The sequence below is a fragment of the Strongylocentrotus purpuratus genome, unplaced genomic scaffold (assembly GCF_000002235.5).
Source record: "Strongylocentrotus purpuratus isolate Spur 01 unplaced genomic scaffold, Spur_5.0 spur5_scaffold_14, whole genome shotgun sequence".
NCBI lineage: Eukaryota > Metazoa > Echinodermata > Echinoidea > Camarodonta > Strongylocentrotidae > Strongylocentrotus > Strongylocentrotus purpuratus.
Window position 1 is genome coordinate 12787645 of NW_022145599.1, and position 18578 is coordinate 12806222.

The 18578-nt window shown below is 35.6% G+C and overlaps 1 protein-coding gene across 2 annotated transcripts in view; it reads left to right on the forward strand.

Moving 5' to 3' along the window:
* LOC590908 (TRIO and F-actin-binding protein) overlaps nt 1–18578 on the forward strand; it is a 106082-nt gene that overhangs the window by 73708 nt on the left and 13796 nt on the right. For both annotated transcript variants that reach the window (XM_030984215.1, XM_011683501.2), the window contains 2 exons: nt 13407–13562; nt 17353–17495. In XM_030984215.1, coding sequence (XP_030840075.1) covers nt 13407–13562; nt 17353–17495 — 299 coding nt within the window. The remainder of the gene's footprint in view (nt 1–13406; nt 13563–17352; nt 17496–18578) is intronic.

The window sequence follows — 18578 nt, forward strand, 5'->3', positions numbered from 1 at the left end:
CACCCCGGCCCCCAATATTATATAGAGTCCTTACATGATTAGATTTCATAAGATTTTTGATAAACAGGTTATTAGGTGGTCTGTCGTTTTCGACAGATCACCTATTGTTTTCGTCAGAATTTTCTTTCTTTATTTATTTATTTATTTATTTATTATTATTTATTTTTATTTCTTCCCGTTTTTTGTTTATCGGTTAACTCAAGATCGGTTGTTTTAATTTCTTTAAATTTTGACACAGTCATAGGTCATTGTCATGAGACGTGACAGGAACATTTTCAAGGTCATCAGATTATCGTGACGTCATCCAGGCGCCATTTTGTGAAATCACGTTATCCATCATATCTTCGTGATCCATAAGCAAAGGTCATTCATATTCATATCACATATACTTCAGGTCAAGGGTCAACAAGTCATGTCATCAAAGGTCACATAAAGGTCATGACGCGCACGTACGCGTGCGTCAAAATTTACAAATGCTCAAAATCACTTAACTATTAAAGGAGAGTACGAATCAGGTCATTTTAAGCATTTCAAAATTTTCCGTCCGTAAGTGTCCCCGCGCGCGTTGCGCGCGCTCATAGCGCGCAGAAAAGGTCAAATTCAAAATTTTTACATGATTTAGATTGCTCTTACCGTAAATGACAATTTACATTTTTTTTCAGTCACCCTTGACCTTTCATAAGGCCGTGAGCGCGCGTCAAAGTTCAAAATCCGCGCGTGCTGCTATGGGCAATATAATGCAAATTTGATCAAAAACATGCCATTTTAAAAATCATAATAGCTCTTCAGATAGTCCATTGACCCCAACTTTTATATCATGGTTAGAAAAAGCATGAGTTTGAGATATGATTCCATGTCTCATTTGACCCTCAATTGACTCATGACGTCATCATAATGGCCTCCGAACTCAAAATTTCAATTTGCATATTATGACGTCATCATATTTTTGGAAAATTGATTGTATCTTTGTAAATATTGATTAATTTTCTTCCAAATTTTGATATGTTCTACCTGAGTATATTCTCTACAAATGCGGTCACCATGATATTTCATTTTGACAATGGTATTATGGCGTATTTTTGCGATTAAAGGAGGCATGTCAATTTTTCACATTTTGCGTGTATTCTCTATGGGACATGACTTTTTCTCAAAACTGGATCTACATTCTCGTCTTTCGCGAGCAATATCTCCGCCGTTTTATCTTTGTTTACGCTGAGCTTTGAGTATGTTGTAGCTGAGACAATAATCTATCACAAGTGTGTCCTTTATTTTTCGATCAGATGCCGGGATCATGCTCATATTTCACTTACAAAGTGGGATTTGATAATTCCATTTTCCGTTTACGTGTAATCTCTATGGGAAATGTTTTGGTATATCGGTAACGCACTTGACTTCCGACCTCGAGGTCCCGGGTTCGAGTCCGGGCGTCTCCAACAATTTTTTTTCTTCACTTTTTTTTCTTTTTGACCTTTCACTCTACCATCTCCTTTGAATATTAAAACACGTACAATCGCAAATAATGTAATAAACAACCATATTTACTTTATTATTACCCTATTATCACTAGATCCATTACTTTTGGCGTGTAATCCTTATGGGAGATGACTTTTTCTCAAATCTGGATTCTACATTCTTGTCTTTTGCGAGCAATATCGCCGTTATTTCGGCTTGGTTTTTGTTGATTTTTGAGTATGTTGTAGCTGAGACTATACGCTATCTAAATGTTTTCTAATTTTGTTCAGTCTGATGTCATCGTGGTCTGTTGATGATAATCATCAACATCATCATCATCATCATCGTCATCACCATTACTATCAAGATCATCTTGATGATCATCATTGTTTACATGTCTATATAACTTCTCCCTTTCTCAATATAGTAAATATTATAATCTCTCATAAGACTTGAAGACAGACCACCTAATTCGTCCCCATGACGAATTAAATTTCTAGTTATGAAATACCTTTACAAGATGCTTTAAAAAAAAAATATGTTTGCATTACTTAATGAAAAACAATTAAGCTTGGTTTAACTGAAGTCCGAAAAGACTTTTAATTTGCGGTAGGGTAAAATTATATGTCAAGGACCAAGTGGATCTGTGAGGCATTTACTAAATTGTCCATGCACCAGTCCTGAGTGAGCTTCGCGGACTTCTATTGTATTATGACATTGGGACTTGACGTTGCATGCTGTTACGACATGGCGCCACCGTTTACATCAATTGTTTTCATTGTTGTATCAGTTGTTTTTCCTGAAAGGAAATTCCCAGCCTCCCCGTTGATATGACAAGCTTTTCCTTTATTTCCACATAATAGGACGCATGTATACACATTAAACCACTGCAAGTAGGTAATTTTATTTGATTTATTTAGGCTTGATTGTAATACCATGCAGTTCTATTCTTAGCATACAGAGTCCGTATGCAGAGTGAGTTATATTTATGTACAGGATCTACTTTTGAGCCAATCTTGTCTTTGCTTTGTACATGTTATGAAACATGTAGTTATTTTAGTATATATTTCAAACTATTTACAGGAGTATTTCATGTCGGAGATGCTGTGTCATCTGTCTACTTTTTTTTTGGTGAAGGGGGGGGGGGGGAGGATGTTTAATAAGGTATTTTATTAGTACAACATATTAATTCATTATTATTTTTTGTTTGGGGGTAATGGTGTTCATGCTACCTGTATCAGATTGCTAAGGTCTTTTTATAAAACAAGATTTGCAAGATTAAAAATGTATCGGAAGCATTATAACCAATGAGAATCAATTAACAATAAAATAATTGATATTTTTGTAATGTAGTGTACCTTTGGGTGTGTGTTCTGTACTGATGAAATGAACACAGAGTTCAGCAGAACATTACATGTTGACTGTTATTTAATTAATGATTGCATATTTGCATGCATTTGAGTGTAAACAATAGTTTGTTTTCGTAGAAAAAAGATGTGGTGATCAGATTTCAGGTCAAAGGTTAAAAGTCAATGTCCGAACAGTCCACTCAGTTCACTCAGACAATACAGTATCGCTTTAATCTGAAGGTAAACAAATGCAAATTGTCATTAGCCAAACAATGCATTGAGTGGGACGAATATATAATGGGATTGTTTTTCTTTCGGTAGTTATGTCACGTGTATACCCTGTAATGCCGTGGTGTTGACAATTTTCACCCCACATGTGCCAGTGTTTAAAATAGTAATTGCATGTGTAGCAAAAGGATATTAAGAGAAGAATGTATTACAGTACATTATAAAGCAATAAAATATTGTGAATTTCCTTCTACCAGCCTTGTGCAAAGTTCTAGAAGGCTTGAGACATATTTTGTTCTTATTCTTATTTCCCTACTACATTCCAAAATATTTAAGAGTTAAAGTACAATGTAGAGTCTGTAGTTTTGCAGGATGTTTACCCCTAAAAGGTTACCTTGAATAAACGATAAAAATCATTAACCATGTCTAAATTTGTTTAAAAGGGGTTTGCTATATTTGTTGCTGTTGTAAGCTGGGGATTATGCAATTTCTTAATTCTTATTATGACATTTCAATGGTAGATTTTAGCTGTCACATGTTGACTGAGTATAATAGTAGTGATAATAATGGAAATAATAGTACATCACTTAGAAACATTGGTATTAAAGAGAAGGTTGAGTTCTAGGAAGAGAGTTGAAAAATAATTTGTGAGCATTATCATTGTATTAAGTAAGTTTGGAAAAATGTTCCTTGAAAAGCATGGCTCTTCAAATTCCTTGATATTCTAAAGATGGCATGTAACATCATAAAAATTGGGATGGATTATTATGCCAAATTTTTGTGTAGTCCCATATACATATTTCTGTGTACAGTGCTTGTAACTTTACCAAGATTGGGCCAAATTTCTTATCATTTTGATGATTCCAGAACCTTGCAGTACACAGTACCAATACTTATATGCTAGATGATAAACCTTTTCTGATCGATTCCACAACATTTCTTTTACAATGCAATCGCGTGACCATAACTCAACTTGATCTTTATTTTTAAGCGCTATATGTAGAGTATCGCTCCCACATCCCACTGTGGGAAATTTGAATAAAGTCGGAACATTCTTTTCTTGCTGATGGCCACAAAAAAGTGTAGATACCTTGAAATAACCTACTTGAAATCTTTAAGTGAACTTCTTCGAAATCAGACACAAAGTTGAAGGGCACGTGAAGGTGAAGATGTGAAGTAACAGGAATATATATCGTCTGTATGATGCCAGAAGGGCGTCAACTCTGTGTGAAAGTATACAAATTAATGCCCTTCTGGCTCTAAACTGACAATATAATAATAGTATTACCGGTAGTAATATTGGTGATTGATCATTTAGGAATGCTAAAATCAAAATGTACCATAGCACTTTAAAGGTAATACAAAATATTGAAAATTGGCTGGATAGTGATTCTTCACAATTTTGATATATTTGGATGCCCCTGTGGATGTATTATAAGCACTTGAAACTTTAGCCCCTAAAACACTTCTGTTTTTGAGAAAAACGGAATATAAAAATTTACGGGTGCTCCCGGTAAATTTTGATAAATTTCAAATAGCTCCTACGGCGATACTATGGTAGCTGCGACTATGACAATTTCAGAATATGTAGTTGTGATACCTAATTTTCAGAAGGGTATAGCCAATCGGTCTATTTTAGTCAAGAAACATTGTTTTATAGCTTAATTAATATCTTGACTTTAAGAGGGAGCTATACAACATAAAGAGTTTATTATTTACAATTTCATAACTTTAGACTCGATTTCAACCGCGAAAAACGATCACTGAATATTGTGGGATCGCATATGCTTCCAATATGTTAATTTGAACCAAATTCATGACCCCATACCAAAACTTTGTATTACCTTTAATACAAAATTACAGAACGTGAAGAATGAGATACTGGTATTTGGTGGGTAAGTGACTGGAAGAAATGTCTGGATGAGAGAAGATGAACGGTGATAGTGAGATTAGGAAGGCTTGGAATGGAATCACTGTCTCCTCCACCCATATGTTGTCTAGACATACTATGGGTGAACTGCAGTGAAGGGTTTGAAATAAAACACCATCGTATACGTAACTACATCGGCCATGTTCACATCATAACTGATCTCCTTGTCTTTATTTCTTTTGATTATATACCGGTAGAGAGAAAGTTATGAAACACTTTCCAATGAATAAATCATTTTTTACTTGCTGAGTTTACATTTACATTTGAAATTTAATCTGTATTCTTCCTGGTATATCATGTTTACTATTCACCATGTAATGGTGTTTTCATGTATGTCTTTATATGCATTTTTATGTTATGCAGGGCCCCCGAGTATAACAGTATTTTAACTATTGATGGGGCTACCCTGTTGAAATAAAACTAAATAAATAAATAAATAAATAAAACTCCTGAGTTACTGATACGAGTCCTGCCCACTGGATTTGACCATATGAAATTTTCTTGCAAAGTTGCAATATTTGACCAAAGTATTGAAGCAGATTTTATGTTCATTCTAGGAAATTAGGAATCTTTCTTAGTTTCATACACAAGATCTGTCTTGAGCCAGAAGGGTGTTAGCTCTTGTGAAATGATATGGATAAATGCCCTTTTGGCTCTAAACAGACAACAAGTACAAGTAGTTTCCTTGAACTTAGTTTTGATGCTTAGCAAGCCTTTGGGGGGATGTGTGCAGTCAAAGTAGGCAGAAAATTGATCAGGAAAGACTTTGTGAAGTGGAAAATGATAGTGAGACGACTGGAATATCCTGTCTGTAATGTAATGTTATGTAAATTCTACTTTCATTCGTAGAATTCTTTAAGCTTCCCTCCTGTATGGACAATTGAAGTGGAAAGCTATGTTTTCTCTTGTTTAAGTTTAGCATTTGATTTTGAAATCAGATACAGTGCACATACAAAAATGAAGTAGTGAAAACAAGACAGTCTCACATGAAAATGGCAGAAAAAATATACCGGTAGGAGCCTGTTGTTTAGAAAGTTTTAAATCAGAGTGTGACATCATGTATTCTAGCTTTGTCATTCATAACATTCTATCATATATTGTTATTTTGTAACCGGTAATACCTTTGTCCTTTCTGAAGATGATATCCGCTAAAAGTCAGAAGTGTGTCATGTTTTATCCTTTAACTCAAAAGTAACGCCCTTCTAAGCTCTGGCTTTCAAAGTCGAAGTAGATGTTATTAAACGTGTAGGTTCTATTTCATGCATCTTGATGAATGTAATTAGGAATCGATGCCTCTGAGTTATGCATCAAGTTCACACATTCTACTGTAATACATTTTTTATTAAAATGTATTACACCTTTCCATTTTTTGTCACCACCAGTTCTCCACCATACAAGACTTCGGTCTCAATAGCCTCTCCATGATTTAGCAGGGTACACTCCCTCATTTCTCAAGGGTCTTGTATATTAGATGTATTGTACCGTGGGGGAATCTGAGAGGGCAACATAAGCCCAACTGTTTATGGCAAATGTGATCCCCAGCCTATAGGACATTGATCCTGTACTCCTGAACTTTCAACTTTGACCTTTTTGTGAGTAGTTTTAAATGACATGATTTGGAAAAAATCAAACCTGTCACATAGAATTTGGCTATGCAGCCCAGTCAGGAGGCAGCTATACAATGTTTCTTTTCTTCGGGATCCGTTGATTGAAGACTCCTGTTCTCCCTGTATATTATCTGCTGAGGCTGAGTGCCAAAGCAAGGCCTGTAATTTCTATTTGATTTGATAATTATTTTGTTTGTCATATCATACTTTCTATTTAGACACACTTAGGCAATTATTGACTTCTGAATTCTTACACAGTTAGTCAATTAACTCATTGACTACTGAATTCTTCCACAAGTACTGGTAGTCAATTAACCCATTGAATACTGAATTTTTTCAAAGCTAAATAGTCAATGAATCCATTGACTACCGACTTCTTTCACAGCTAGTCAATTAAACCATTGACTAACAAATTCTTTGACAGTTAGTCAATTAGCTTGTTGACTTCTTGTACTGATTTCTTTCACAACTAGTCAATTAGCCCATTGACTACTGAATTCTTTAACACAGTTAGTCAATTAGCCCATTGACTACTGAATTCTTTAACACAGTTAGTCAATTAGCCCATTGACTACTGAATTCTTTAACACAGTTAGTCAATTAGCCCATTGACTACTGAATTCTTTAACACAGTTAGTCAATTAACCCATTGACTACGACCTTCTTTCACAGCTTGTCCCATTAGCCCATTGACTACCGGTACTGAATTCTTTCACAGTTAGTCAATTATCCCATAGCACTGTGTGCGCTAAAGTAAGCCCATTAAACTTGGAGTTCATTTGTGTAAGCGGTAATTACATGAAACAAATTTGAAACTTGAAATGAGGATCTAGGAGTTTCATTGTGTAAAACAAATGATGCATGTTTTAATTCATTTGTAACAGGATCTGTCTGCTCTTGTTTAGGCTGTTTATGGGCCTATCATATAAATCCATTAGAGTATGATAGATGCATACAGCCTCAACTTGAATGTTGATAGATCGCATAATGAACTTATTCGCATGCATCATTTCTATATGAACAGGGGGTGTTTCACAAAGCTCCTAAGTTGAACTTAACAATTATGGAAAGCCGTTGGCATCTTAGAAAACGTTTTATAAAAGTTATCTTAAATTGGAAAAAATGTTGATTCAAATTATTCATATTTTCTATTATCAAGGAGGTTTCATGTTCTTGATGTGGAATTTATGTAAAGTCTAAAATGCTTGAATTTTTCCTTTTGAATATATATGGTTCTCGGTTCTCCATAAAGTGTAAGTCCAACTTAGAATTAAGTTTGACTTGGGATCTTTGTGAAACAGAGATGGCTGGATGATGGTACATATCCCTGAACTGTAAGTTAACGATGTCTGTTAGAAGACAATAAAGTGAGCAATGGAGTGAGTGAGTAGGCTTTCATGTAAATCTGATGAGCTGTCTTACTTGGAAGAGGACCCTTCAAATCATCTCCCATTAGCCTGAAGCGCGTTAACACAATGTAAAATCACGTTTATGTTTACGCCCTTCTGGCTCTCAAGTCTCAACAGACAATATACCGTATGTTAATGTAGGACAAGGAGGAGGAGGAGGAGGAGGGAAATTGAGCTTATCCAAATTCCTCCATGAAGGTGGATTGTTTATGTCCTGACGTCAATACGGAGCGAGCGAGAGCTGCTCTAGCAAGACGGCTGGCTAGGATCCAACAGCTCTTCGGCTCGTATTGGCCTCTTGAGACGCCTTGAGATGACTCCCCTTGCAGTTGTTTAACCCCCATTCAGACAAGGAATACTGTACCATGTTTTCTATGATGACTTCATAGATAATGAACAGGTTTAAACGGTTCGACCAAAAATAGGCTCCCGGTGTGCATGGGTCCCCTAACTCTTGTGCTGGACCGATGATTTTGAAAACTTGAACAGTGGACCTATGCATGCAGATGTAAATTTTTTTCAATCAGGAGTTTCTTATGCGGAGCCATAGTGTGTGATCATAACTTTGAAGTTTTACTTGTGTTTACAAAATCTTAGGGAAAAGTTGGAGAGCGAAATACAGGCTTGTCCATTGTATGAAGTATTCCAGTCTTGCAGTATACATGTAATTACAATAACTGTTCACAACTCCATGCTTTTTACCCAAACATATATGTGCATGGCTCAGATCAAGGGTACACTTACAAAAATGTAGATTGAACACTGGGAAATTGTTCAATTATCCAAAACCATGAGACCCAGACACAAATTAGCATTTTTATATTAGAAAGTACCATTGGGGGAAGCTCCAAACAAGTTTTCAGCTTCATTGAGTTCAAATTAAAGATTTTAGAGCAATTTTATGATGAAAAAAGGCCTATTTTCAGCACTTTTAACGTTACATTCAAAACATGCACTAATTGGATACCATATTTTTACTAATGGGATGCAAAACTTGTGATTTTTTTAAATCTTGATGTAGAATCTATGTAATAATTAACATTTCTGTTGAGTTAATTCCTATTATTTTACTTTCTTATTCCATTTACACGTGATACAATTTTTGTGATATGTACATAACTTTGGTGTCCTGCAAATTTCAAATCTTACTAACTGAAGAATGGTGTATAAATAATTGATTTATTTACAAGCTTGCAATGTTATAATGTTTAGTTTCACTTTATCTTTGATTTCTAATCAGATCATTTCATTCTGGGTCATGGTTTTAAAAATATTCAGATTTCTGAAAATGGAAAATGTTTGGTGTCCTGCAGTTATGAACAAACCATGCAACAGAATCTATACAAAAACTTATTGTATTCTTTCAAAATGATAATGCAATGGTGTATATAGGTGAATGAAGAGCACTGATAACATTGGATTCCCCATTTTAATTGTATGTGTGATTTAATCAACAATGAATGGACACCGAGTTATGTACGTGACGAGTTATGTACGTACACCATGTTGTTTTTTCTTCAATAAGACCCCCTATATTTAGTTATTTGTTATGGTAAGGTAGTAAACAATGTATAAGACATACATTGTACACACGTCTGATTTGGTGAGAAGAATATTACAAAATATTGCAGTTTGAGCTTTTTCATGTCATGTACATAACTAAGACACCGTTATGAAAAGACACCGAGTTATGTACGTTACTACCAATCACAATTTGAAATAAATTATCATAAATGAATCAATTTATTTCTGTCAGCATGAATTGCACCCTTCTGCATTTTCATTTAAACAAACATTTATTGAATTTAAGGAACAAGAAGTTATAATTTGAATGTAAAACTACTTACTTTTGGTGTCCACAGTTATGTACGATTAAGTACAGAAATCTTACATTTCAGTCCTGAAATAGTAGTTTACAAACTATTTACACTTTGCAAATTATGTTTCATTCAGGAAACACATCATTACTTCAATTGAAGTCGATATTAGACTAATGCAAAACCATATCTGACAATAAGGCAAAGAGAAAGCATCTAGAGAATAAGATGTACTGTACATAACTCGGTGTCCATATTTGTTTTGGCCAAATTCTAATAACTAAATTGAAAAAAGTTGATATGGCAATGGTTTTAAGTTTTGTTTAGGGTATGTTTTAACATCTCATGTACTTTGTTGAGAAAAATTTAAATTATAAGAGAAATATCAGCATGAAGTGGACACCGAGTTATGTACGTAACATTTTTGATGATGTGATATTTGGCTACTGATTGCCGCTTAATGGCAATTTGTTAAGGTCTGATTTTCTAGCTATGTGTTGCATAATGTTTGCAGATTACAAAAATAATGTTGCCACAGTCTATAATTGACTTTTAAAATTCACCTCATATGTAACACTTTTATGCCCTTGATCAGAGCCTTGCACATATATGTACATAAATCAGTGAAAAAAATACACGGGGGCTCGGGGCGAATTAGCCCCTGAAATGCCCAAAATAGCCCCAGAAAATCAGAAAAGAGCCCCTGTAAATTTGCATAGAGTTCAATGCAAAACAAATTTTAGAAAGTTATTTTCATGCAGGCAAGCTTGAAAAGTAGCCCCCGAAAAATAAATATTAATTTTTTCCCTGACATAAATGTTAATGTATTATGTGATCTGTGTAATGTACACTCTTTTCCCTCTACAGTGTGGATGTCTGTTTGTTTCTATGGGGAAATTCTGTTAAAATATGTCCTGTTTAACATATTCATGCTATCCTTTATTTTACACAAAAAAGAAAAGATGAGACAAAAATGAAAATCACTTAAAAAGACAATGAACTAATATTGAATTCTACAACACAACAACTTGATATTAATTATTCTTGTATAGCCTCCATCAGTATGGTTGGAATGCTGTCCCGTATGACATACATCGAATCACCCGTACATGATGATTTACCTTGTCTGAATGACCCCTTAGGAGATGTGCATGGTGTAGAGTTCAATGAACATGGACAGTGCTTATTGATCACAGCCTTCGTGTTAGCAAGAACCTACTCCAGGGCAAGAGGAATGAATGCATCCCGCTAAAACAGGAGACAGACATGACGAGGGGATTTACAGCGAAAAGCCCCCTTACAAAATAATGCAGATGGTTTTGCGTGAATTCCCACTCGAGGGCTTGTTTGGACAATATGGTTTACGCGAAACAAAATATTATAATCCTATAATGGGAATCAATGTTGTAGGAAATTGGCATCATTTAGAGATAAACTTTCCCACTTGTATGTTTTGAAAATAAAAGGATGTGATTGATAGCTTATTGGCTTGCATGTATTGTACACCTATGTGTTCATGTGTGTGAGAGAGAGAGAGAGAGGGGGGGGGGGGGGAGAGAGAGAGAGGTGGAAAGAGAAGAGAGAGGGGGAAGAGAGGAGAAGAGAGATGGGGAGAGAAAGAGAGAAGGAGAGTAATCTAGACTTCAGAAGAGAAAAAGAAAGACTTTAAATTAGAGAAAGAAAGAAATCCTATCTTTAGAAGAGAAAAAAGAAAGAAAGAGGAAAGAGACAAAGGTTAGGAATCACACTTGAGGCTTATAAGGAAGTTCTATCATCATTCTGTCTTTTTCACGTGCTTGTAATTTGATTTGTTGGGTGTAGTAGGTTTCATCTTGAACTCTTTCATTCTTTCATTATCAATGACCTTGTATCAGGCAATATATGATCATAAACATGGAGAGCAACAACATTTGCTGGTAGTCGTGTATTCATGAATTAATTGCAAGTGATGAAAATGTAACTGTATCCTATTGACGATCAATTACGACTACCGGTACCCGTCGATTTTAAGATACTTTCATTTTAAGATCTGATCAGATTACAGAGTTGTTTTATTGATCTAACTAGGGTTTAAATTAATAGCTGGCTAGGTGACATTGACCAGAGGACCATAGTACACGTCTCTTGATTCTCCATTTGAGTTCTTCTGCCCTCTTGTAATATGCAGCATAAGATTAGGACTCAAATGAGTAATAAACTGTATGTTGAGTTGCCCTGAAGTGCATTGGAATGAATTTGCTTGCAAATGACTTAACAAGGATTGATCAGTGAGATTGATTGTCTGATTGATTGTCTAGTTGATTGTCTGATTGATTGCTTGATTGATTGTCTAATTGATTGTCTGATTGATTGCCTAATTGAATGTCTGATTGAATGTCTGATTGATTGTCTGATTGAATGTCTAACTGAATGTCTGATTGATTACCTGATGGATTGCCTGATGGATTGCCTGATGGATTGCCTGATTGGTCAGTGAGATTGAATGTCTGATTGATTGCCTGATTGATTGTCTGATTGAATGTGTGATTGAATGCCTGCCTAATTGCCTGATTGATTGCCTGATTGTGAGTTAGTTCTGGACGGACTGGATAAGTTGTTGGTCAGTTAGTCTCTTGATGGGTTGATGTCTGTTAATTGTTGATGATTGATAGATTGATGTGAGTGTGAATGCTTGATTGTCTGATTGATTGTCTGATTGATTGTCTGATTGAGTTGTCTGATTGAATGTCTGATTGAGTGTCTGATTGAATGTCTGATTGAATGTCTGATTGATTGCCTGATTGAGTTATGGACGGAGTGGATGGGTTGTTGGTCAGTTAGTCTCTTGATAGGTTGATGTTGGTTAATTGTGGAATGATAGATAAATTGATGTCAGAGTGAATGCTTGATTGAGCAATAGATTTATTTTACTTTCTTCCTTGTATAGTGAAACCTGTCAATAAAGACCACCAAAGGGAAACAAGAAAAGTGGTCTTTATAGGCAGGTCGTCTTTATGGGCAGGATGTCTTTAAGTACAAGTTCCTTTTAAAGGGATCGTTTAACAATGTTAAATCTGAGAAACACGGTCCTACATGTTACCAGTGTCTGTGATATGGTGTAATATCGAAGCCCTAAAATAATCGCGCTTCAAAATGATCAAGAAGTGCCTCAAAAAAGTAAAAATCTTTGAGTGACCGGTTTTACCATACTCGTTTTCCCCAATAGACTGTAGTGTTATGCAAAATTTGTAATTCCAATCATAAATATCTTGAGAATCAGACAGACGATCGGCTTGTAAAAGTCATGGGGTTCCTGACTGACCTAAAGGTATATAATTATCGTTGCAGCATGTGCTAAATCCTGAATTTTGTTTCAGAATCTGAGACAAAGTTACCGGATCCCTTTAATAGTAAATGTTTCAATAAGAAACTTTTTTTCAAGGAAAACAACAAATGTGTCCTTTGTAGACAAGTGGTCTTTCTATACAGGTGGTCACTATAGCAGGTTTGACTTTACTTACATGTATTTCATGGATATTTGTTGATTTACATTTTGAACCACTGAACATTGACTCATGCCACATCACCAACATTCAACATTCTCCTTTATTCTTTCTTTTATCTTGCTTCTCCAGGACAAGCTTTTCTGCCAAGTTATGGTAGCAACATCATGCCTACTGGTCCCTACAGGAACCCCTCCAGAAGCCCCTCAGTGGACAACATCACCAACCACCGCTACTCCACCGGTTCAACGGCATCCGCTAGCTCATCAGGCACCTGGTCAAATAGAGGTAAACATAAAGCTACCAGTATCAAGGAGGGGGGGGGGGGGGGAGGGGGGAATTATCAGCTCAGTGGAAAAAAGGACTTTATACACCAATCTTGCAGGGAGATAAACCCTGCAACTTACAATTTATTTAATAGCTTAATGCAATAAGGACATTACGGTCATTTAGAAGCCAAAACACCCATCTTGCAGAGAAATAAACCCTACAAGTTGTAAGCTTAATACAAAAAGGATATAATGGCCATATAGAAGCAAAAAAAAAAAAAAAAACAGTGCATAAGGGATGTACAGCCATGTAATAGCCATGTGCAAGCCAAAACACCCAGCACATTGAAAGAAAAACCTATCAAGCTTTCTGTTAAGTGCAAAAAGGATGATGGTCAGGTTTATAGATCCAGTTCGTAGAACCATTCTGTAGATGAGCAGATAAAGGTCATTCGTGCAAGATTAGAAAATCCTCTGACTCTCTGAGACAAAAATATGTGCTTGAGCTTATGAAGTTTTGTGCACTGTAAGCATTACATCATAACAGGTCGTTCCTTGATACAAGGTCGGAAAGTTCGTATCTTTTGCACTAGGCGGAAACAAATGCTATCCATTAAGCACTTCCAGTACCTTGGGTGCGATACACCTATCTCTAAAATGTGCAAAGTGTGACCACTTCCATGATTTAAACATTAAAGATAAACTCCAGTACTGGTAAAAAAAAAAAAAAAAAATCTCACAGAATCAAATGAAACTTACACTGAATGTTCAAGATTACAAATAAATGACATGTGCCAAACAATTTTGGAAGAAAATGTATACTGGCTGAGTAATGAGCATAGAAAAACAAGGAAATCAAGGTAGTACTAGCCCCGACACCATGTGTGTTGTCCCATATATAGCTTTCTATGTGAGTGCTTGTTACTTTACCAAGACTCGGTCAAATTTTTTATGATTTTGATGACTCCAGAACCTTGCAGTGCACACCAATACTTACATGCTACATGATCAACTGTTTCTGATCCTTTCCACACCTTTTCTTTCACAATGCAATCGCATTACCAGTACTAAAGTTTATCTTTAATTATGTGCCAAACTACATGTACATGTACGAACTGGGCCCTGTTTCATAGAACTTGTTATCAATAACATTAACAAGTTACAATAACTGTTAGAAGCTACTGAAATCTTGGCATTTGGTTGGCAAGGAGCAAATTTGGCAGACATGTAGATATTATTAAGAATTTTTGTTATTGATAACAAATTTTATGAAACAATGCCCATGTCTATGGCTTATGATATTAATTTTGCATTTTTGCTGAAAAGCGACAAAGTTACTCTCATAAGCGTACTGTAAATTTTATATTTGAGCCTTTGAGAGGGGAGTGGGAGTTGCCTCTGTATTTTTACAAGTCTGTGTAAATTAATTCTTAAAATTATTTTGTATTACGCAACAGCAGTCAAATAGTTCTACGAACCAGTGTAGATAATGTGAAAGAAAACAATTCAGATAAACAGCCGTTTGATGGCATGGGTTTCCTCTGCACCATATGGTAGTGCAATTAGTTGTTTTTCCTTTGAAAAAACCACCATGTCCGGTATAGGAAACGGCGTGCTATTCCCTGACAGATAAAAAGAGTTAAGTGTTCTACTTCAAATTCACACTGGCATCCCACTCTCGTCTGCTGTCTAGTGCCATTGAAGTGCTGACAAGGTCTCAATATTAATCAGGTTCATCTAGATTTTGTCCTCTTTTCCTCTATTTCGTGTCTGTTAGCTTTAAAGGTAATGCAAAGTTTTGGGAAATTTTGAAAATTTGATTTTAGTCATTCTTTAAAATGTTGATATATTTGGATGCCCCTATGGATCTATTATAATCACTAGAAAATTTATCCCCTAAAACACTTCTGCTTTCGAGAAATTGAATAATAAAAAATTTAACGGTGCTCCTGGTAAATTTCAAATATTTCAAATAGCGCCTAAGGCAATTCTTTGATAGCTGCGACCATGAAAATCTCAGAATATGCAGTTCTGATATATAATTTCCAAACGGGAATAGCAAATCGGTCGATCGTAGTCAAGAAACATTGTTTTAGAGCTAAAATAATATCGGTCGTGAGAGAGCGCTATACAACATAAAGAGTTTATTATTTACAATTTCATCACTTTAGACTCGATTTCAACTGCGACAACGATCATTGAATATTGTAAAATCGCATATGCTTCCAATATGTTCATTTAAACCAAATTCATGACCCCATACCAAAACTTTGTAATACTTTTAACTGCACAGGGAACAGATAGTCAGTTGAGAGCAGAAAGACATTAACAGTGTGTAAAATGATGCAAACTGACACTGTATAAGTTAATGCCCTTCTGGCTCTCTCTTAATAGCAGACCATGCACATGAAATGCTCCAATAATGATACAATTTTTTTTCAAATTCCGTCAATGAAGGGAACATTTTCCTAATGGTGTTGTATGACCACAATCCTGAAAGAAATATAAAGATCCTTGGATCAATACAAGTAGAATACTGTGATGAATTTACATTTTGTGGAGAGGGATTTATAAAGGGAACGTTTGCACAGTTTTCACCAAATTAAACAAAATGAGAACAATCCCTTTTATGATTGACAAGTGGAACTTCAGAATATTTCCCTCATGCCTCGTGTTCAAGTAGAGAATAAATAAAAGTCCATTAGGAAATGAGGATGAAATCATGATAAAAAAGGAAAAAAACCATAGTGAAAGCTTTTTTGAGGCCGCAATCCTAAGTTTTTGGTACGATTCCATTACAATTATAGAGCATACAATAGTATTCACATTTCATCCGCTTTGAACATACTAATAATGGTTTTAAAGAAATTATCTCTCCTGCCATGAGAATATTGCAATCAAATATACTGCATCTGTATTTTTATGTGCATTACCATTATTACTTTCTCTTGGGTAAATCCATACTGATTTTCATCTGAAAGAGTGAAAGGCTTTTAAACTCGACACACTTTGTAGTAGAGCATGGAATGGATGGATGGGAGAGAACTTTGCTCTCAATAGATATCTAGACCTCACGCCCGCAGATGAAATGAATACGAAATGCTTCACTTTTCAAAAAGCAGGTGCTTCTGAATAAGTTTCCTCAGAAGAGGGAGGGGACGGGGTGTTATGTTATGACAAATTTGTTTTTGATGAGCGGTACATGAACATGTAGGTGTCTTTTTTGTTGTTGTTGTAATGTTTAGTCAGATAAGTTGTTTACTGAAGAAATTTATGTAATTCCCCTCCCCTAAATAAAAATTACTTTCTATTGTTAAAAAATAGGGGGAAAAATCAAGTCTTTTTCTTCTTCTTGCTACGCTGTACTGTTTGTAATTTCCAACTAAACATTGTATAGTTCTATATTTGCCATGTATATGACCAACATAACAGCAAATAAAGTCTTCTCCCCCCCCCCCCCCAAAGAATTGTCCATGTATATGACCAATATTGATACAAATAAAACCATCCCTTTCCAGTTTCCACCTACTTGAACATTCATGACGATTCTTCCACATCCTTGTTTAATTCAATTCAAGGTCTTTTATTCACTCATTGTAGCCAAAGGCTAAATTGCAAATGGATTCACAGAATTCAAAAATTAAAAACATCATACCAATTAAGAAGAATCATACACAATATCCTAGAAATACATTTAAATACAAATGAAATGAACTACACATGTATAGTGATAACATCTAAATATTGCTTACAAACAAAAATAATTTGGGAATTGAAATTTAAATATTATCCACTTTTCATTATTGCAGAGAGCACAGAGCACTCGACACCGATGAGAAACAATCTAGGTGGACAGCAGCAACAGCAGCAGCAGCAACAGGGGTATGAGCAGGACCCTTCTCTACCCCTAGCTCACTCCTACCCAGGGGAACCATCGATGGCCCATGGCATGGTAAGAAACAGTCCCTCTAGAGCCAGGCTCCCTCCAAGTCATGCCTTGTTCAGACGTGACTTGGTCGAGTGCCTCAAAAACTTCCTAACCCATGACAAAATACAATGACACAAACGGTGGCGTTATATGGTCCAAGCTCCAGCGACAATTGCTCCACTGTCAATATCCTACACTTACCCGATTCTTAAATTCAACCTGGGACTGAACACTCTACCTAATCCTTACTCCCGATACTAAACTTGACATATATTCCAATCTAAACGCAGTCCAAACCTATAACTGGGACAATATAACTCCAGGAGCAATTTTTTCCTAAGCATATGTTAGAGCTTCTAAGCTGTTTTCATCACAAATGTGTATATTATAATGCACATATCACACATAATGCATTTGTTGGGTGCAGCAACATTTTCCAGTCAGTAACCTGAAATACTTTATTTTATGCAGTTTTTTAAATATATTTTTAGCCTGTTTGGAAAGGGCTATTAGGTTCCCTCACTCTGTCATATGCCCATGTTGTCATGGCATTTTCCCTTCCAACGACACAATGTGTCAAATGATGTATTGATAGCCATAGGCTTAGTGAAGAATTGCTTGATAGATTGATTGTTAGGCTCGTAGTGAGTGATCATATTGCTCCGTTTTTAACAGCATATGTTTGGTTCGCCATCAAAACGATAGTATGTTAGGGCTGGGATCGATTTTTGTGTTATGATGCTATTTTGGTGAAAATTGAGTGTAATTTGATAAATGTTTGCCCTCTTTATGTTGCTGAGGTGATGTTTGACAGTAATAATCAATATACCGGTAAAATTCCTTTCAGGCAAAATGAATTTGTAAGCCACAAGAAATCCAAAGAGAGATGCAGCAGAAAATATTGAGTGAAAGAATAGATGAAAACGGTAAAATTAGAGTGGCAAAAGATCTAGAACAGGCAAGACATGAACACTGCTCTCCTCATTTTGTCATGTTGTTTTTAATTGAGCATGAAGAGGTGGGGAGAAGAAGAGACATATGAATGATGATAAGAAATATATTTCATGAAAGATAAAAAAAATTAAGATGACAAAGATCATCGGTTCA